The sequence below is a fragment of the Nerophis lumbriciformis genome, linkage group LG23 (assembly GCF_033978685.3).
Source record: "Nerophis lumbriciformis linkage group LG23, RoL_Nlum_v2.1, whole genome shotgun sequence".
NCBI lineage: Eukaryota > Metazoa > Chordata > Actinopteri > Syngnathiformes > Syngnathidae > Nerophis > Nerophis lumbriciformis.
The window spans coordinates 7242927-7262387 of record NC_084570.2 but is presented as its reverse complement, the minus strand read 5'-3'; the positions used below and the strand labels follow the sequence as shown (position 1 = coordinate 7262387).

General features: G+C 40.5%; 1 protein-coding gene across 1 annotated transcript; it reads right to left on the bottom strand.

The window, feature by feature from the left end:
- Window positions 1–770: 770 nt before the first annotated feature.
- Window positions 771–19461, bottom strand: LOC133622542 (OX-2 membrane glycoprotein-like; the record flags this gene model as incomplete). The annotated part of the gene is made up of 5 exons (XM_061985370.1): window positions 771–2575; window positions 6926–7021; window positions 12384–12668; window positions 17014–17343; window positions 19245–19461. Coding segments are annotated over 5 exons (933 nt in total), but the record flags the coding sequence as incomplete, so codon positions are not given.

The window sequence follows — 19461 nt, the reverse complement described above, 5'->3', positions numbered from 1 at the left end:
GGAGAGACGGGGTGGAGCGGGAGTTGGAGCTGGAGGAGAGTTGGAGCGAGAGCGAGAGCGACAGTGACAGTGACACTGACACAGACCTTGTGCTGAAAAGCAAACAAATGGAAAAAACTGAAAATAATCCCGCATTAAACCCTGAACTCTGGGCTCTCATGTCGGTGCTTGGTGGTCAGAAGAACCCACTGGGGGGGCAACCTCCACAGTAGGCTAATATAGCTAATATAGAAACTTACATCATGTGTTGTCTTCATTATAACACTTATATAAGGCTTTAAATGAGTTTGCATGTTCTCCCCGTGACTGCGTGGGTACTCCGGCTTCCTCCCACCTGGGGATAGGTTGATTGGCAACACTAAATTGGCCCTAGTGTGTGAATGTGAGTGTGAATGTTGTCTGTCTATCTGTGTTGGCCCAGTGATGAAGGGCGACTTGTCCAGGGTGTACCCCGCCTTCCGCCCGATTGTAGCTGAGATAGGCTCCAGCACCCCCTGCAACCCCGAAAGGGACAATCGGTAGAAAATGGAGGATGCATAAGGCTCTAAATATTTTCTGTGGCTCCAGACAGATTTTTTGGGGGGTATTTTTGGTCCAATATGGCTCTTTCAACATTTCTGGGTTGCCGACCCCTGACTTAGGCCATCAGTTGAACAAAACCCCAACTGAACTGTCACTTTAAGGTTAAATGTCGCCATCTACTGGTGCATACGACCAAAACCTCATATAAATACACAATAACATATTTTTATTAGGTTTTACAGAGCAAATATGATGTGTACGAAACCAGAAAAAGGTGAAGGAGAGTTTTGAAACTCTAATTTCATAACATTTTAAAGGCCCACTGAAACCCACTACTACCGACCACACAGTCTGATAGTTTATACATCAATGATGAAATCTTAACATTGCAACACATGCCAATACGGGTTAGCTTACTAAAGTGCAATTTTAAATTTCGCGCAAAATATCCTGCTGAAAACGTCTCGGTATGATGACGGCTGCGCGTGACGCCACGGATTTTAGAGGACATTTTGGGACAGCCTGGTGGCCAGCTATTAAGTCGTCTGTTTTCATCGCAAAATTCCACGGTATTCTGGACATCTGTGTTGGTGAATCTTTTGCAATTTGTTCAATGAACAATGCAGACAGCAAAGAAGAAAGCTGTAGGTGGGAAGCGGTGTATTGCGGCCGGCATGCAGCAACACAAACACAGCCAGTGTTTCATTGTTTACATTCCCGGAAGATGACAGTCAAGCTTTACCATTGGCCTGTGGAGGACTGGGACAACAGGGACTCTTACCAGGAGGACTTTGAGTTGGATACGCAGACGCGGTACCGTGAGTACGCTTCCAAACATTTGATCGCTTGCCCGTACGTGCGTGCCGCTATGTGCATGTCACGTACGTAACTTTGGGGACTTTGGGGAAATATATGTGCTGTATGAACTTTGGGGAGGTGAACGGTACTTTGGGCTGTGGGATTGAGTGTGTTGTGCAGTTGTTTGAGTTGTATTGGCGGGTTATATGGACGGGAGGGGGGAGGTGGTTGTTATGCGGGATTAATTTGTGGCATATTTGTGGCCTGGTTGTGTTGTGGCTAATAGAGTATATATATGTCTTGTGTTTATTTACTGTTTTAGTCATTCCCAGCTGAATATCAGGTCCCACCGGCCTCTCACAGCATCTTCCCTGTCTGAATCGCTCCCACTGCCCTCTAGTCCTTCACTCTCACTTTCCTCATCCACAAATCTTTCATCCTCGCTCAAATTAATGGGGAAATCGACGCTTTCTCGGTCCGAATCGCTCTCGCTGCTGGTGGCCATGATTGTAAACAATGTGCGGATGTGAGGAGCTCCACAACCTGTGACGTCACGCGCATATCGTCTGCTACTTCCGGTACAGGCAAGGCTTTTTTATCAGCGACCAAAAGTTGCGAACTTTATCGACGATGTTCTCTACTAAATCCTTTCAGCAAAAATATGGCAATATCGCGAAATGATCAAGTATGACACATAGAATGGACCTGCTATCCCCGTTTAAATAAGAAAATCGCATTTCATTAGGCCTTTAAAACATACATGAACACATTCCCAACATTGTTTTACTTCTACACAGTCTGCAAGTATGACTTTAAAACTGTCAGTAACACTTGACAAGTTTTCCCTTGTCACATGTACACAAAACCATTAACTTCACAAACAATCTCTTCAGTCACAGGTCAGCTGCCCTTCCCGACCTTGGCCCCTATAAATAGCAAATAACAGACACTTGAATTTTTTTTTTCGTCCTCCCCCTTTTCGCATGCTGTTAGCAAATACATTCGATGCACTTTGAAAAAACACAAGGGCTGGAGGTCTAAAGACTTCATTGCTGATTGTTATCAGGATGATACTGGTATAAATTAAGGCTGATAGGGAAAAGTCAGGTAGGACGCTTCCACAGGCTCACTTGTGTGGTCAAAATAGCTGGACAATGTAAAAAAAATGTTTTTTTAGTTTTTCACAGTCGATATTTCTTTCCAAGTCCCAACCTGCCAGGTTTCTTTGACAAAGAAGCAATGGCACCAGCTCACTCTAGAGGGAGACACAAAGTACAGTCATCATACAATGGACTACCAGTGGGATTCCTTAGTTCTGCCCACATGTTTTAAAAACAAGCAGGATGTGGTTCCTCTCATGTATTGTACGGCTTGTGTAGAAAGCTGCGGATAAAAACATCCAATCTGTTCTGGCCTTGAATTAAATCCCAAACAGACCTAGAACAATTCACTAAAACAGCCTCACACACACACACTGCAGCTTAAATAAAGAATCCACTCGAACCACCTGAACAATACTGTAACATTCTGTTGCTGTGTGTGTGTGTGTGTGTGTGTGTGTGTGTGTGTGTGTGTGTGTTCTTGTATTTCTACCTTTCTTAAGACATCAACAAGGAAAAGTACCGTCCATATGAGGACCAGTGAACAAGTTGGAACATAAATCATGGTCCCAATACGGAAAACCATTGCATCTAATATAGAGCCAAATACTAGAGTCCGTGAACATTGCTCCAAAGTCAGGATTTTTTTTTGTTGATTTAATGTGCATGCAAAAGTGAACTGTGACGATCTGTCACTTAATTTCTGTTTGTTTACTTGTTTTTGTATTTGCTTCCTGTCAGTGCTCTTATTTTGTTGTATTTCCTGTTTGTTCCGCTGAGCAGTGTTTTTTTCCTCACCTGCCGTTGATTGGCAGGTGAGGAACACCTGCTGCCAATCAACATATATCCTATTTATACTTTGTCTCGAGCACTCCTCAGTGCTCGATGATAACACTCTATGTTTGGAACATTTATGCAAGACTGCTTTATTTTCTGTTTTGCATGAGATTACAACTCATCATACCTGCTCTCAGCTCTCCTGGTTCTTGCATCTTGGGGTCACAAAACGGCAGCCATGCGAGTTCCTCACAGTAAACATTGACAGGTGAAAAGGCAGCAATATATGATAAAACAAGACGGCAGCTAAGGAAGGACTTCCCTATTCATCCTCGGAAAAATACGCCAGGTGAACAGCTGATTTTTTACGACTTTCAGTGCTGACGTAAGACAACCCATCTGTGACCGTAGGATGAACAAATACACTACGGACTCGTTTGTCATCGGCCTTAAGCACATTACAAATAACAAAAAATAGAGATCTTATTTGCACCCCTGGTGGTGAAATCTATCAAAATGAGGGTGGTCCCAAAAAGGCGGGATTTTTCAAATTGACTGTGTGTCGGTTTTAAAAGCACTCCCCCTCTGGTCAACATATGAAATAACAAGTGTATGTAAGAAATTTAAATACGCCCCCTTTGGCCAAAATTAATAATAATACAAAAATGTATGGAGAGACATACTGTAAAAATTTGAAGTACATAATGAAGATTAAAAAACCAATTACAAACAAAAAATTAACTAAAATCAGTCTTTTTTTCACAACGTGCCGACTTTTTTCCGATAAAATTGGGAACGATTTCTCATATTCTTTCTGTTTCTGTAATATTGCAATATTTTCTCGTAACATTTTTGCTTTTTTTATGTAAAATTATTGCTTTTTCATGCAAAATGGCGACATTTGTCATCGGCCTTAAGCACATTACAAATAACAAAAAATAGAGATCCTATTTGCATCCCTGGTGGTGAAATCTATCAAAATGAGGGTGGTCCCAAAAAGGCGGGATTTTTCAAATTGACTGTGTGTCGGTTTTAAAAGCACTCCCCCTCTGGTCAACATATGAAATAACAAGTGTGTGTAAGAAATTGAAATACGCCCCCTTTGGCCAAAATTAATAATAATACAAAAATGTATGTAGAGACATACTGTAAAAAACTTGAAGTACATAATGAAGATTGAAAATCAATTACAAACAAAAAATTAACTAAAATCAGTCTTTTTTTCACAATGTGTCGACTTTTTTCCAATAAAATTGGGAACAATTTTTCATATTCTTTCTGTTTCTGTAATATTGCAATATTTTCTCGTAACATTTTTGCGTTTTTTATGTAAAATTATTGCTTTTTCATGCAAAATGGCGACATTTGTCGTATAAAATTCTGACTTGTGTCACAATATTGCTGATTTTTTTGTTGTTCTTGTAAAATAGTGACATTTTTGGAGTAAAATTATGACTTTTGTCATAATTTTGCCAGGTAAAATTCCGATTATTATTATAATATTGCCAACATTTTAAAAGTTTTCTTATAAAATTGTGACTTTTGTCGAGTAAAATTGCGACTCTTTTCATAAAATTGCCAAAATGTTAAGCTTTTTCTTGTAAAATTGCGACTGTTATTGAGTAAAATTCCAACTTTTATCATAATATTCCACAAATGTTCGGTTTTCTTGTCAAATTTTAACTTGTGTTGAGTAAAATTACGACTTCTATTATATTACTGCCAAAATTCTCAAAACTCATTTTTCATAACAAGCTTTTTTATATTTGCATAGTATGTGTATATTGTTAATGTTGCAAATCCACTTCTTTATATATCTAGATAGGGTGGTCTCAAGAAGGTAAGAAATACAAGAATGTGTGTGTGTGTGTGTGCGTGTGCGTGTGCGTGTGTGCGCGTGCGTGTGTGTGTGTGTGTGTGTGTGCACTGTCCCATGTGAGGGAGGCATTGTTGTCATAGGCCAACTTCCAGCTAACTTCTTCCCATCAGAGGAAACATGGCCTTTTGTCCAACAATCAGCACTCATTTTTCTCAGGATCAACAGAAAGGAGGACGTTTGGGACAAAACGAGGTTGTTAAATTTCTTCTGGTGCGAAAAAAAATGCACAAAAGAGTTAGCCTTTTTTGTTGCTCCACACCAATTTACAACACCTAAAAAAAATCTGTACTTTGTATAATTTTTTAGGACAAAATTCTGTCTGAGCTGATACTTCCAAAAAGGCCCACGAGATCCTACGGGGGGAGTTGTAAATCTCTGTCAAAGTTCAAAAACATTTAATTCAATATGGTAATAAGGCATACTTGCTAGATTTGTTGAAATAATGTGCTTTTTGAGGTTAGGGTTACCAAAACACATTTAAAACACTGATTTTATACATACACACACACTCATATATATATATGTATATATATATATATATATATATATATATATATATATATATATATATATATATATACACATATATATACAGATATGTATATATATACACATATACATATATACATACATAAAAGCTAACAAGCTAAGTAAGGAGTTAACCTCTTGTAAAGGGTTAGGGTTACAAAACCCACTTAAAACACTGATTGTATATGAATATGATATATATATATATATATATATATATATATGTATATATATATATATATATATATATGTATATATATATATATATATATATATATATATATATATATATATATATATATAAAATCTGTGTTTTTAATATATATGTATAAACATAAAATCAGTGTTTTAAGTGCATTATATAAATATATATATATATGTATATTACATATAAATTTATAGATATACATATATAAATATATGTATTAATATATACACATATGTACATAAACATATACATATAAGCTAAAGTTAAAGTACCAATGATTGTCACACACACACTAGGTGTGGTGAAATTTGTCCTCTGCATTTGACCCATCCCCTTGTTCACCCTCTGTGAGGTGAGGGGAGCAGTGGGCAGCAGTGGTGCCGCGCCCGGGAATCCTTTTTGGTGATTTAACCCCCAATTCCAACCCTTGATGCTGGTGATGATGGTATGACTCGGCCGGGGTTTGAACTCACGACCTACCGATCACAGGGCAGACACTCTACCCACTAGGCCACTGAGTAGGTTAACTACTAGGTTAGCTCCTTAGCCAAGTTGCTGGCACGGCCACTCTACTAACAGAGCTATACCGCCCCGATAGTAAAGGGTAACTTGGCTTCACAACTTGCCTACTCAGTGGCCTAGTGGTTAGAGTGTCCGCCCTGAGATCGGTAGGTCGTGAGTTCAATCCCCGGCCGAGTCATACCAAAGACGATAAAAATGGGACCCGTTACCTCCCTGCTTGGCACTCAGTATCAAGGGTTGGAATTGGGGATTAAATCACCAAACTGATTCCCAGGCGTGGCCACCACTGCTGCCCACTGCTCGCCTCACTTCCCAGGGGGTGGAACAAGGGGATGGGTCAAATGCAGAGGACACATTTCACCACATCTAGTGTGTGTCTGTGTGTGTGACTATTATTGGTACTTTAACTTTAACTTAACATGCCGCCAACGTCACACTTTCCAGAGCAGGAAGGTTCCACACCTAAGTGGGGGAAACAACTTGGTCACCTAACGGATGACCTTGTCAAAGCTCGTGTTAAAAAAAATGTTTCCACCCCTGCGTTACTCTCCTGCCAGGAACTGCAGCCATTTCTGTAAGGGAAGCACTTACTCTTAGCGGAAACGCGGAGATACACGCACAAGCAGAAGAGGAGCAGGACTGCCACCACACCGCCCAGCCAGATGAGGGTGACTTTGACGGGGTTCACTGCAGCACATAAAACACACTTGTTTTTATTCCCTTGGTGCGGATGTGGTACATCTGGAATGAACCACTTCCCGCATGCACTGATTGACCACATCAAAACAACCAGCATCACTGGAATAGCTGAGACGTGGTCGAGGTGGGGCGGGGCGTGGTTGGGGGCGTGGCTAAGAGGGGAGGAGTATATTTACTGCTAGAATTCAAACAAGTCAAGTATTTCATATATATATATAAGAAATACTTGACTTTCAGTGAATTCTAGCTATATGTATATACATTTTATTATATATATATATATATATATATATATATATATATATATATATATATATATATATATATATATATATATATATATATAAATAAAAGAAATACTTGAATTTCAGTGTTCATTTATTTACACATATACACACACATAACACTCATCTACTCATTGTTGAGTTAAGGGTTGAATTGTCCATCCTTGTTCTATTCTCTGTCACTATTTTTCGAACCATGCTGAACACCCTTTCGCAGGTACCCAGAAAGGTTTCGAGTACCACCAAAAAAAACCTGAATCACTGAAGACAGTATAAAAATCTGTGTTAAAGGTGTACAAATACTGTTTGTATAATAAGCATGTTATTGTTTACAAATGAGGGTTAAGAGTTCAGTACTAAAAAAAAAAAAAAGAATGTGGCATAAGTACAGTTTTTTAATTGAACTGCCGCATTTTATGGTTGGGTTGTTTATTTATTTTGAGTAACTTCTAAAAGGGGAGGAATGTAATAGAGTGATCTATGTTTGTCTGTGGCCATCTCCTGGTGAATGTTGGCTATAGCGTACTGGGGTTACTTTTTGGTTGGCCAACGATTTACGTGGTGTTGCGCACCTGACGTCAAGTGTGTGAGTCTGTTCTGAAGTCTACAGTAAAGAGACGTACTTCATCACCTCGCCTGGTTATTGCCACCAACTCAATATATTACAACAACATTGCTGTTTACGGCAGACGAACTGCTTTACGGTAGAATAAAACATGACTGCTGTTGTTGTGTGTTGTTACCGCGCTGGGAGGACGTTAAACTGCCTAACAATAAACCCACATAAGAAACCAAGAACTCGCCCTCGATCATTCTACAGTTATAACGTGTTTGGGCAGGCACGCTGTTTATATTGTGGGAAAGCGGACGTGAATACAGGCTGTTGACACGTCACTCAGGTCCGCATGGAGCTGGAAGGGGCGTGGCTTCCAGCTCCGCCTGAATTTCGGGAGATTTTCGGGAGAAAATTTGTGCCGGGAGGTTTTCGGGAGAGGCGCTGAATTTCGTGAGTCTCCCGGAAAATCCGGGAGGGTTGGCAAGTATGCATAAAGGACTTTTGGAAAGAGATACACCAAGCTCTACAGCAGGGGTGCTCATTACGGCAATCGCGAGCTACCGGTCGATCGTGGAGGGTGTGTCAGTCAATCACCAGCCAGGCATTAAAAAACATAGTCCTAAAAATGAGTGATCATACATCTTCACTATGACGTCACTTCCGTCACTTGATTGACATTCACGGCACCCGAGGGTCTTCTGAGATGACGCTGGCTGCTGCCAGCTCATTAAAATTACCGACTGGAAGGCGAGAAACATTTTATTTCAACAGACTCTGGCGCCGTACCTGTCGTCAAAACTCCAAAGACCGACTGCACAGTTGCGCTAACAAAATAAGAGTCTCAGAAAGCTGGCGTGCACAAGCTAGCAAGCTACGGAGTTTGCCGACAATGTATTTCTTGTAAAGTGTATACAAAGGAGTACGGAAGCTGGACAAATAAGATGCCAAAAACCAACCACTTTCATGTGGTAATGGACAGAAAGGAGGACTTTTTTTCTCCTCCATTCGAAAATGCGGACGTTATCAGCACCACTGTCTGATTCCAATCAATGCAAGTCATCAGAATCAGGTAATACACCAACTTATATTCTTGTCTTCATGAAAGAAAATAATCTTTATGTGTTAAACATGCTTGTATTATCTTTAAACACCTTTAACTTATTAACAATATTAACTATATGTGTTAAACATGCTTGTATTATCTTTAAACACCTTTAACTTATTAACAATATTAACTATATGTGTTAAACATGCTTGTATTATCATTAAACACCTTTAACTTGTTAACAATAATAAGTATATGTATTAAACATGCTTGCATTATCATTAAACACCTTTAACTTGTTAACAATATTAACTATATGTATTAAACATACTTGTATTATCATTAAACACATTTAATTTTTTAACAATATTAACTATATGTGTTAAACATGCTTGCATTATCATTAAACACCTTTAACTTGTTAACAAAAACATATATTTCATAAATAAGTAAATATAAATTATATATATATGAATGATGTAGATCCCCACGACTTGATCAATTGAAAAGTAGCTCGCCTGCAGAAAAAGTGTGAGCACCCCTGCTCTACAGGATATTTTCAAACGTGAAATACCCCTCGAAAGTAAAACTTTGTTATTTGGACATGTACCTCAGGACTGGCTGAAGAAAGATAAACAATTAATGAATATCCTACTGGTGGCCTGTAAAAAGACCATTACTAGGAAATGGATATCCCAAGAGAGCCCAAATTTGAAGCAATGGATGGAAACAACAATGGACATATATAAAATGGAGAAGATAACTGCCTTTATTAATTATAAATTAGAGAAATTTGGGAAAATTGGGTCAACTATGTCACGCCCCATAAACCTGACTTTAATTTTTCGAATTAGCGATTGCACTGCAAAAAAAAAGAAGGGATTACTCCCTATATGTCAAAGCGCTTTGAGTACCTTGAAGGTAGAAAAGCGCTATACAAGTATAACCCATTTATCATTTATATGTGTATATATTAGTGACGTGCAGTCACTAGAGGCAGGTGAGGCGGGGCCTCACCTGCCATCATGGAAAGAAAAAAAATGTAAAAAGAAAAAAAAAAATTAAATTGTTATATGTATCCAGTGATTATACTATAAAGTTATTTTCCATTTAACTTCACCAGTTTTAGATTATTTTTATTCAAAATCGCTGAATTTTCACATTTTCCGTTCCAATACTGAGAAGAGACGGTGCGGTGAACAGCAGCCAGTTGAGACACGTCACTCAGTGCCTCAACATGGATTCCAGACTCGGCTAACTGCTGGTCTGCTGTGCAGTGAGACCGTATTGCTATATGAATTATATTATACATTTCCATAGTTTAGTTAGCTGAGGTATATAATGTACAGTGTATTTTGTCAACAACTGTATGTGTGTAACGTAGTTCTTGTGCTGAGCGATCATAAAACGGCTGCAAAAGACGCACTGGCTGAGGCTCGCAGTAATCCCGCCTCCTGCACCCCCGCCGTATAATTGTTATATCAACTAAAGCCCACACTTAAACTTTCCACGTGCAAGATTGAATCTATTTAAAAAAGTTATTTCATAAGAAGCCAAAAAGTGCAAAAACAATATGTTCATGTTGGAGGAGTTGTGAATGACTGCAGGGCCACAACATTAGGTACACCTGCAGACTGCAGGTGTATCTAATTCACAACTCCTCCAACACGAACATTATTGTTTTTGCACTTTTTGGCTTCTTATTAAATAACTTTTGTAACCTATTTTCATGGGCTTTCCTCTTTGTGATGTTAAGTTCCTGTTATGCGCTGTTATACAGTATATGCCTTGAGCTCTTATTTTGAAGGCGCTAAGAGCGGAAGTGATGACACGGAGTGGAGCGGAGGTTTTTGAAAGAAGGTAAATAAAGTGGTCCTCGTGTAAACTGGAGCCTCCGTGTTTGTTATTTTGTAGTTTCATACAGTATAGGCGAAATTTATAAACCCTCGGTTACACTTTTTTAAATAGATTCAATCTTGCACGTGGAAAGTTTAAGTGAGGGCTTTAGTTGCGGCGCATGGACTTAATTTATAAGTAAAGGTAAGACCATAATAACGTTTTTTTTTATTAAATGTGCTTTTTTGTGTGTTACAGTTTGTATGTGTAAAGTTAAAGTTAAGTTAAAGTACCAATGATTGTCACACACACACTAGGTGTCATCCCCTTGTTCACCCCCTGGGAGGTAAGGGGAACAGTGGGCAGCAGCGGCGCCGCGCCCGGGAATCATTTTTGGTGATTTAACCCCCAATTCCAACCCTTGATGCTGAGTGCCAAGCAGGGAAGAATGCTGGTATGAGCTTTTAAACATAACCCGTTAACTGCTGCCAATCAAATGGTGAATAAGATACTCTTTAGGGTTCATATGTTTGTAAATCTGACTGTGATGAAGTCAGTGCCTCACCAGCCATGAACCTCACCGCACGTCACTGGTTGGACGCAGCTTTCATTCGCCCGAGCTGGCATCAACCTCGCTGGATTTAGTCTCAGCTATTCCATTTATGCTGGTTGTCTTGATGTGGTCAATCAGTGCATGCGGGAAGTGCTTCTTTTTTTTTTACATTTTATTTTTATTGACATCCAGCATCAGACCTTCCAATCCATTACATCATATTCACATAAATCATCTATTGTCTGTCCTAAATGTCAAAATATTTTTGTTTATAGCCCATCCATACCACCCACACCCCCATCCCCCAAAAAAGAAAAAAACAACAAAAAAACTAAGTAAAATCTACAAATACATTGATTAAATAAACAGAAAAAGAAAAAAAGGAAACAATAACACATTAATAATAATAATAATCAGAAATAAAATAAAATATATAGAGATACATATATATATATATATATATATATATATATATATATATATATATATATATATATATATATATATATATATATATATATATATATATATATATATATATATGTATCTCTTTATATTTTTATTATAATAATAATAATCAGAAATAAAATAAAATATAAAGAGATACATACATATATATATATATATGTATCTCTTTATATTTTATTTTATTTCTGATTATTATTATTATTAATGTGTTATTGTTTCCTTTTTTTCTTTTTCTGTTTATTTAATCAATGTATTTGTAGATTTTACTTTGTTTTTTGTTGTTTTTTTCTTTTTTGGGGGTGGGGGTGTGGGTGGTATGGATGGGCTATAAACAAAAATATTTTGACATTTAGGACAGACAATAGATGATTTATGTGAATTTGATGTAATGGATTGGAAGGTCTGATGCTGGATGTCAATAAAAATAAAATGTAAAAAAAAAAAGAAGCACTTCCCGCATGCACTGATTGACCACATCAAAACAACCAGCATAAATGGAATAGCTGAGACTAAATCCAGCGAGGTTGATGCCAGCTCGGGCGAATGAAAGCTGCGTCCAACCCAGTCCTGCACAGTAAGCCATTGAGAGATGGCTGGGGACATCTTACCAAGGTTGTGGAGGGACACTGCGAGAGGCATCTCCAGTCCCTGGTGGTGCACTATGCACTGGACCGAGCGCTTGGTGAACACCCCCGACTGGAGGTGCAGTGTGCTCGTCAGCGTCGTGGTGCCGTCCGTCTCCTGGGAGAGGGAAACGAGCGGCGATTCGAGGGTTTGGTTGTCCTCGCCGATCCTCCACGTGATGTTTGATGCGGGGCGCGACCGCACCGTGCAATTGGCCTCGGTGTCCCCTGACGACAAGGTTGCGTGGGTCACCTTCGCCTCCGGTAACACTGTAAGAAAAAATGGCGAACTGAAAACAACATTGTGTCTAAATCAGTGTTTTTTAACCTTTTCTGAGCCAAGGCACATTTTTTTCATTAAAAACAATTCTGAGGCACACCACCGGCAGCGGCTTTCAACTCAGGTCAGACTGTGGTATGTTTATACTTTGTTTCCCCTTCCTGAGCGATAAAAGGAAAACGTAAGTATAAACTTCCCCTCTGCAAATTCTGTGCATGGGTCACTAGCATACCATGCTGTAAATGCCTGTTGCATTGGCTATTACATATTACACAAACGGAAATGCAAGGCAATATTTATTTGTGGGTCCCAATTAGGCAGTTTCAAGTCCTGGAAGACGTCTAAGATTTTGAGGGATTTTGTTTTCGTCATTCGGCTTTAAAAAAAGACACTGATTTTATGCCATGTTTACACCAACGCAGATATTTTTAAAAAATGCACATTTCCTCCTATCTGTTAAGAATCTTCCTCCACACACTCCTCATAAAAACACATTAACCAGGTGGCATGCACATTTTGTCCAACTAAAAGACTAAAAAAAAACAACCTATAAACTTTGGGGTGTCTCGAATCTGTCCATTTGGGGGAGGGTACTGTTATGACCTTTATGTAGAATATATGCTGATTATCAGAACTCCCACAACACTGGGAGGACGGAAAGCAAATAACCATTTAGAGCGTGGGATGTGATTTATCAAAACTGATACTGTTCTGCGGCACTTGGTTTGCATCTATATTTTGCACGTTTTAAATATGCGTGCAAACTGGCTGTGTGTGTGTGTGTCCCACTAAATTTGGACTGTCGGAAATAGAAATATTCGACGTATCCTTTATTCAGCAATATTATTTTATCATGTTGAAGTTGCTGGGTGACTTAAAAGGGTAAACTTTGGGGTGTCTCGAATCTGTCCGTTTGGGGTAGGGTACTGTTATGACCTATATGTAGAATATATGCTGATTATCAGAATGCCCACAACACTGGGAGGAGGAGAAGAAAATAACAATTAAGAGCTTGTGATGTGATTTATCAAAACTGATACTGTTCTGTGACAGGTGGTTTGCATCTATTTTTAGCAAGTTTTAAATATGTGTATAAACTGGCTGTGTGTGTGTCCCACTAAATTTGGACTGTCGGAAATAGAAATATTCGACGTATCCTTTATTCAGCAATATTATTTTATCATGTTAAAGTTGCTGGGTGACTTAAAAGGGTCAACTTTGGGGTGTCTTGCATCTGTCCGTTTGGGGGAGGGTACTGTTGTGACCTTTATGTAGAATATATGATGATTATCAGAACGCCCACAACACTGGGTGGGCGGAAAGCAAATAACCATTTAGAGCGTGGGATGTGATTTATCAAAACTGATACTGTTCTGCGGCAGTTGGTTTGCATCTATATTTATCACATATGCGTGCAAACTGGCTGTGTGTGTGTGTGTGTGTGTGTCCCACTAAATTTGGACTGTTGGAAATAGAAATATTCGACGTATCGTCTATTCAGCAATATTATTTTATCATGTTGAAGTTGCTGGGTGACTTAAAAGGGTAAACTTTGGGGCGTCTCGAATCTGTCCGTTTGGGGGAGGGTACTGTTATGACCTATATGTAGAATATATGATGATTATCAGAATGGCCATAACACTGGGAGGAGGAGAAGAAAATAACCATTTAGAGCTTGTGATGTGATTTATCAAAACTGATACTGTTCTGCGACAGCTGGTTTGCATCTATATTTAGCGCATTTTAAATATGCGTGCAAACTGGCTGTGTGTGTGTGTCACTAAATCTGGACTGTCGGAAATAGAAATATTCGACGTATCGTCTATTCAGCAATATTATTTTATCATGTTGAACTTGCTGGGTGACTTAAAGGGGTCAACTTTGGGGTGTCTTGAGTCTGTCCGTTTGGGGGAGGGTACTGTTATGACCTATATGTAGAATATATGATTATCAGAATGCCCACAACACTGGGAGGAGGAGAAGAAAATAACCATTTAGAGCTTGTGATGTGATTTATCAAAACCAATACTGTTCTGCGGCAGTTGGTTTGCATCTATATTTAGCACGTTTTAAATATGCGTGCAAACTGGCTGTGTGTGTGTGTGTCCTACTAAATTTGGACTGTTGGAATTAGAAATATTCGACGTATCGTCTTTTCAGCAATATTATTTTATCATGTTGAAGTTGCTGGGTGACTTAAAAGGGTAAACTTTGGGGTGTCTCGAATCTGTCCATTTGGGGGAGGGTACTGTTATGACCTATATGTAGAATATACGCTGATTATCAGAACAGCCACAACACTCGGGGGAGGAGAAGAAAATAACAATTAAGAGCTCGTGATGTGATTTATCAAAACTGATACTGTTCTGCGACAGGTGGTTTGCATCTATATTTAGCATGTTTTAAATATGTGTGCAAACTGGCTGTGTGTGTGTGTCACAAACTGTTTGACTGTCGGAAATTGAAATATTCGACGTATCGTCTATTCAGCAATATTATTTTATCATGTTGAAGTTGCTGGTTGACTTAATTAAAGGGGAAATGCCCTTTTTTTTTATTTTGCCTAGGGACGGCGTGGCGCAGTGGAAGAGTGGCCGTGCGCAACCCGAGGGTCCTTGGTTCAATCCCCACCTAGTACCAACCTCGTCATGTCTGTTGTGTCCTGAGCAAGACACTTCACCCTTGCTCCTGATGGGTGCTGGTTAGCGCCTTGCATGGCAGCTCCCGCCATCAGTGTGTGAATGTGTGTGTGAATGGGTAAAATGTGGAAGTAGTGTCAAAGCGCTTTGAGTACCTTGAAGGTAGAAAAGCGCTATACAAGTACAACCCATTTACAATCTTTATTTAAGACAGGAACATATATGATTTTCTTTTTTTTATGCATTCCAACTTGTAAATAAATGCTCTCAAGAGTCACTTAACAATAGAGGTAATGGGATTCGCTCCATTCCGGCTAAAAAGAGCTCAAAAAACAACATTGTATATATATGCTGTAAGTATACAGTATATGTAATGTAGTAACAAGCACAATCATAGTAACATGTAATATTTACGTATTTTGATCATCTTAAGCATACAGCGTCATATTCATTTCCCAGACGCATCACAACATTTGTTTTTCCTTCAACGACAACAAATGATGATCCAGAAACGTAACCTTTTTGAGCTTGAACATAAGGAGGACGAGCTACAAGTTGAGTGATAAGCAGAACCGGCAAATAGCAATATTGCTGAGTGCTAAACAAGAAATACCCTACAAACGCCCGAGGGAGGCTCTGTCATCCTCCCGAATGACAGAGCTTCTCACCCTATCTCTAAGGGAGAGCCCCACCACCCGGCGGAGGTAACTCATTTCAGCCACTTGTACCCGTGATCTTGTCCTTTCGGTCATAACCCAAAGTTCATGACCATAGGTGAGGATGGGAACGGTAAATTAAATGGTAAATGGTAAATGGTAAATGGGTTATACTTGTATAGCGCTTTTCTACCTTCAAGGTACTCAAAGTGCTTTGACACTATTTCCACATTCACTCATTCACACACTGATGGCGGGAGCTGCCATGCAAGGCCCTAACCACGATCCATCAGGAGCAAAGGTGAAGTGTCTTGCTCAAGGACACAACGGACATGACAGGGTTGGTAGAAGGTGGGGATTGAACCAGAAACCCTCAGGTTGCTGACACGGCCACTCTCCCAACTGCGCCACGCCGTCCCTATTGACGAAATTGAGAGCTTTGCCTTCCGGCTCAGCTCCTTCTTCACTACAACGGATCGAGACGCTGCACCGATCCGCCTGTCGATCTCACGATCCACTCTTCCCTCACTCGTGAACAAGACTCCGAGGTACTTGAACTACTCCACATGGGGCAAGATCTCTTCCCCAACTCGGAGATGGCACTCCACCCTTTTCCGGGCGAGAACCATGGACTCGGACTTGGAGGTGCTGATCCCATCCCAGTCGCTTCACACTCGGCTGCGAACCGATCCAGTGAGAGCTGAAGATCCTGGCCAGATGAAGCCATCAGGACCACATCATCTGCAAAAAGCAGAGACCTAATCCTGCAGCCACCACACCGGATCCCCTCAACGCCTTGACTGTGCCTAGAAATTCTGTCCATAAAAGTTATGAACAGAACCGGTAAAAAAGGGCAGCCTTGGCGGAGTCCAACCCTCACTGGAATTGGGTCCGACTTACTGCCGGCAATGCGGACCAAGCTCTGACACTGATCATACAGGGAGCGGACCGCCACAATCAGACAGTCCGTATCAAGGCAAAATCCAAAAAAACTATCAAAATTCTGTATTTCTGAGTCAACATCTGACCCTCACACTCACCATAAACATAGAGGCAAGCCGTGTTACTCCTGGTCCCGTCAGGATACGTGTTGAACTCGCAGGTGTAGCAGGCCTCGTCTTCAATGGCGACCGATTGGAAATTCAGCTGGGGGGCTCCCAGACTTCTACTCAGGCTGAGGCGAGCTCGCAGTGCCTCCTCGATGTTGTAGTGACCTTGTTTGGAGTAGGAGGCCAGGGTGATGGCGTGGCCCTGCTGGGATGTCTTCTTCCACAGAACCTGCTGCACACGCTCAGGGAGGTCGTACCAGCAGGAGAGGACGGCTGCCTTGCCGCTCACGGCCGTTTTATTGCCGTCAAGATGCACCCTGGCTGGGATAAAGCAAACATCGGAATGATACAGCACACTTTCTGCTTCCACCAACAAATGTGCTGTAAAAGGTTGACAGGGACATTTCTGCAGGAGCCCATTTAACAAGGAAGAGTCTGGGGCTCAAACTGTGCACGCTCAAAATTACAACAGGATGGCTGCTGAGTGGGTGGGCTTTACCTCCTGCTTATCGGGTGGGGGTTGGAATGGGTCAGACGTCAGCCTGAATGTTCTTATCACAATGGTTTCCGTTCACTGTTTGGTAAATACAAACCCCGTTTCCATATGAGTTGGGAAATTGTGTTAGATGTAAATATAAACGGAATACAATGATTTGCAAATCCCTTTCAACCCATATTCAATTGAATGCACTACAAAGACAAGATATTTGATGTTCAAACTTTTTTTTTTTTGCAAATAATAATTAACTTAGAATTTCATGGCTGCAACACGTGCCAAAGTAGTTGGGAAAGGGCATGTTCGGCTGTTACATCACCTTTTTTCACCTTTTCTTTTAACAACACTCAATAAACTATTGGGAACTGAGGAAACTAATTGTTGAAGCTTTGAAAGTGGAATTCTTTCCCATTCTTGTTTTACATAGAGCTTCAGTCGTTCAACAGTCCGGGGGTCTCCGCTGTCGTATTTTACGCTTCATAATGCGCCACACATTTTCGATGGGAGACAGGTCTGGACTGCAGACGGGCCAGGAAAGTACCCGTACTCTTTCTTTACGAAGCCACGCTGTTGTAGCACGTGCTGAATGTGGCTTGGCATTGTCTTGCTGAAATAAGCAGGGGCGTCCATGAAAAAGACGGCAGCATATGTTGTTCCAAAACCTGTATGTACCTTTCAGCATTAATGGTGCCTTCACAGATGTGTAAGTTACCCATGCCTTGGGCACAAATACACCCCGATACCGTCACAGACGCTGGCTTTTGAACTTTGCGTCGATATCAGTCTGGATGGTTCGCTTCCCCTTTGTCCGGATGACACAATGTCGAATATTTCCAAAAACAATTTGAAATGTGGACTCGTCAGACCACAGAACACTTTTCCACTTTGCATGAGTCCATCTTAGATGATCTCGGGCCCAGAGAAGGATGTTGTTGATAAATGGCTTTCGCTTTGCATAGTAGAGCTTTAACTTGCACTTACAGATGTAGCGACCAACTGTATTTAGTGACAGTGGTTTTCCGAAGTGTTCCTGAGCCCATGTGGTGATATCCTTTAGAGATTGATGTCGGTTTTTGATACAGTGCCGTCTGAGGGATCGAAGGTCACGGTCATTCAATGTTGGTTTCCGGCCATGCCGCTTACGTGGAGTGTTTTCTCCAGATTCTCTGAACCTTTTGATGATATTATGAACCGTAGATGTTGAAATCCCTAAATTTCTTGCAATTGCACTTTGAGAAACGTTGTTCATAAACTGTTTGACTATTTGCTCACACAGTTGTGGACAAAGGGGTGTACCTCGCCCCATCCTTTCTTGTGAAAGACTGAGCATTTTTTGAGAAGTTGTTTTTACACCCAATCATGGCACCCACCTGTTCCCAATTTGCCTGTACACTTGTGGGATGTTCCAAATAAGTGTTTGATGAGCATTCCTCAACTTTATCAGTATTTATTACCACCTTTCCCAACTTCTTTGTCACGTGTTGCTGGCATCAAATTCTAAAGTTAATGATTATTTTCAAAAAAAAAATGTATCAGTTTGAACATCAAATATCAACGTTGGCTTTGTAGCATATTCAACTGAATATGGGTTGAAAATGATTTGCAAATCATTGTATTCCGTTTATATTATATCTATCACAATTCCCCAACTCATATGGAAACGGGGTTTGTATAATCAACGTTGTATCAATGTCTTGATAGAATCCTGGCGCGGCTGCGAACTCACCAGTCACCCTGATGCACGCGCTGCCTTCCTGCGAGCCCCTGGGGAAGACATCGAAGATGCAGCGGAAGCAGCCCTCGTCCTCAGGCAACACCCTCGCGATGGTGATGTAGCTGGAGTCCTTGTGTGAGGCAGTCAGCTGCACGTTGGGAAATTGGTGGCTGATGCGGACCGTTGTCCTCGCTTCGTACGCCAGCAGGAGCTTCCTGTGTTTGTCAAG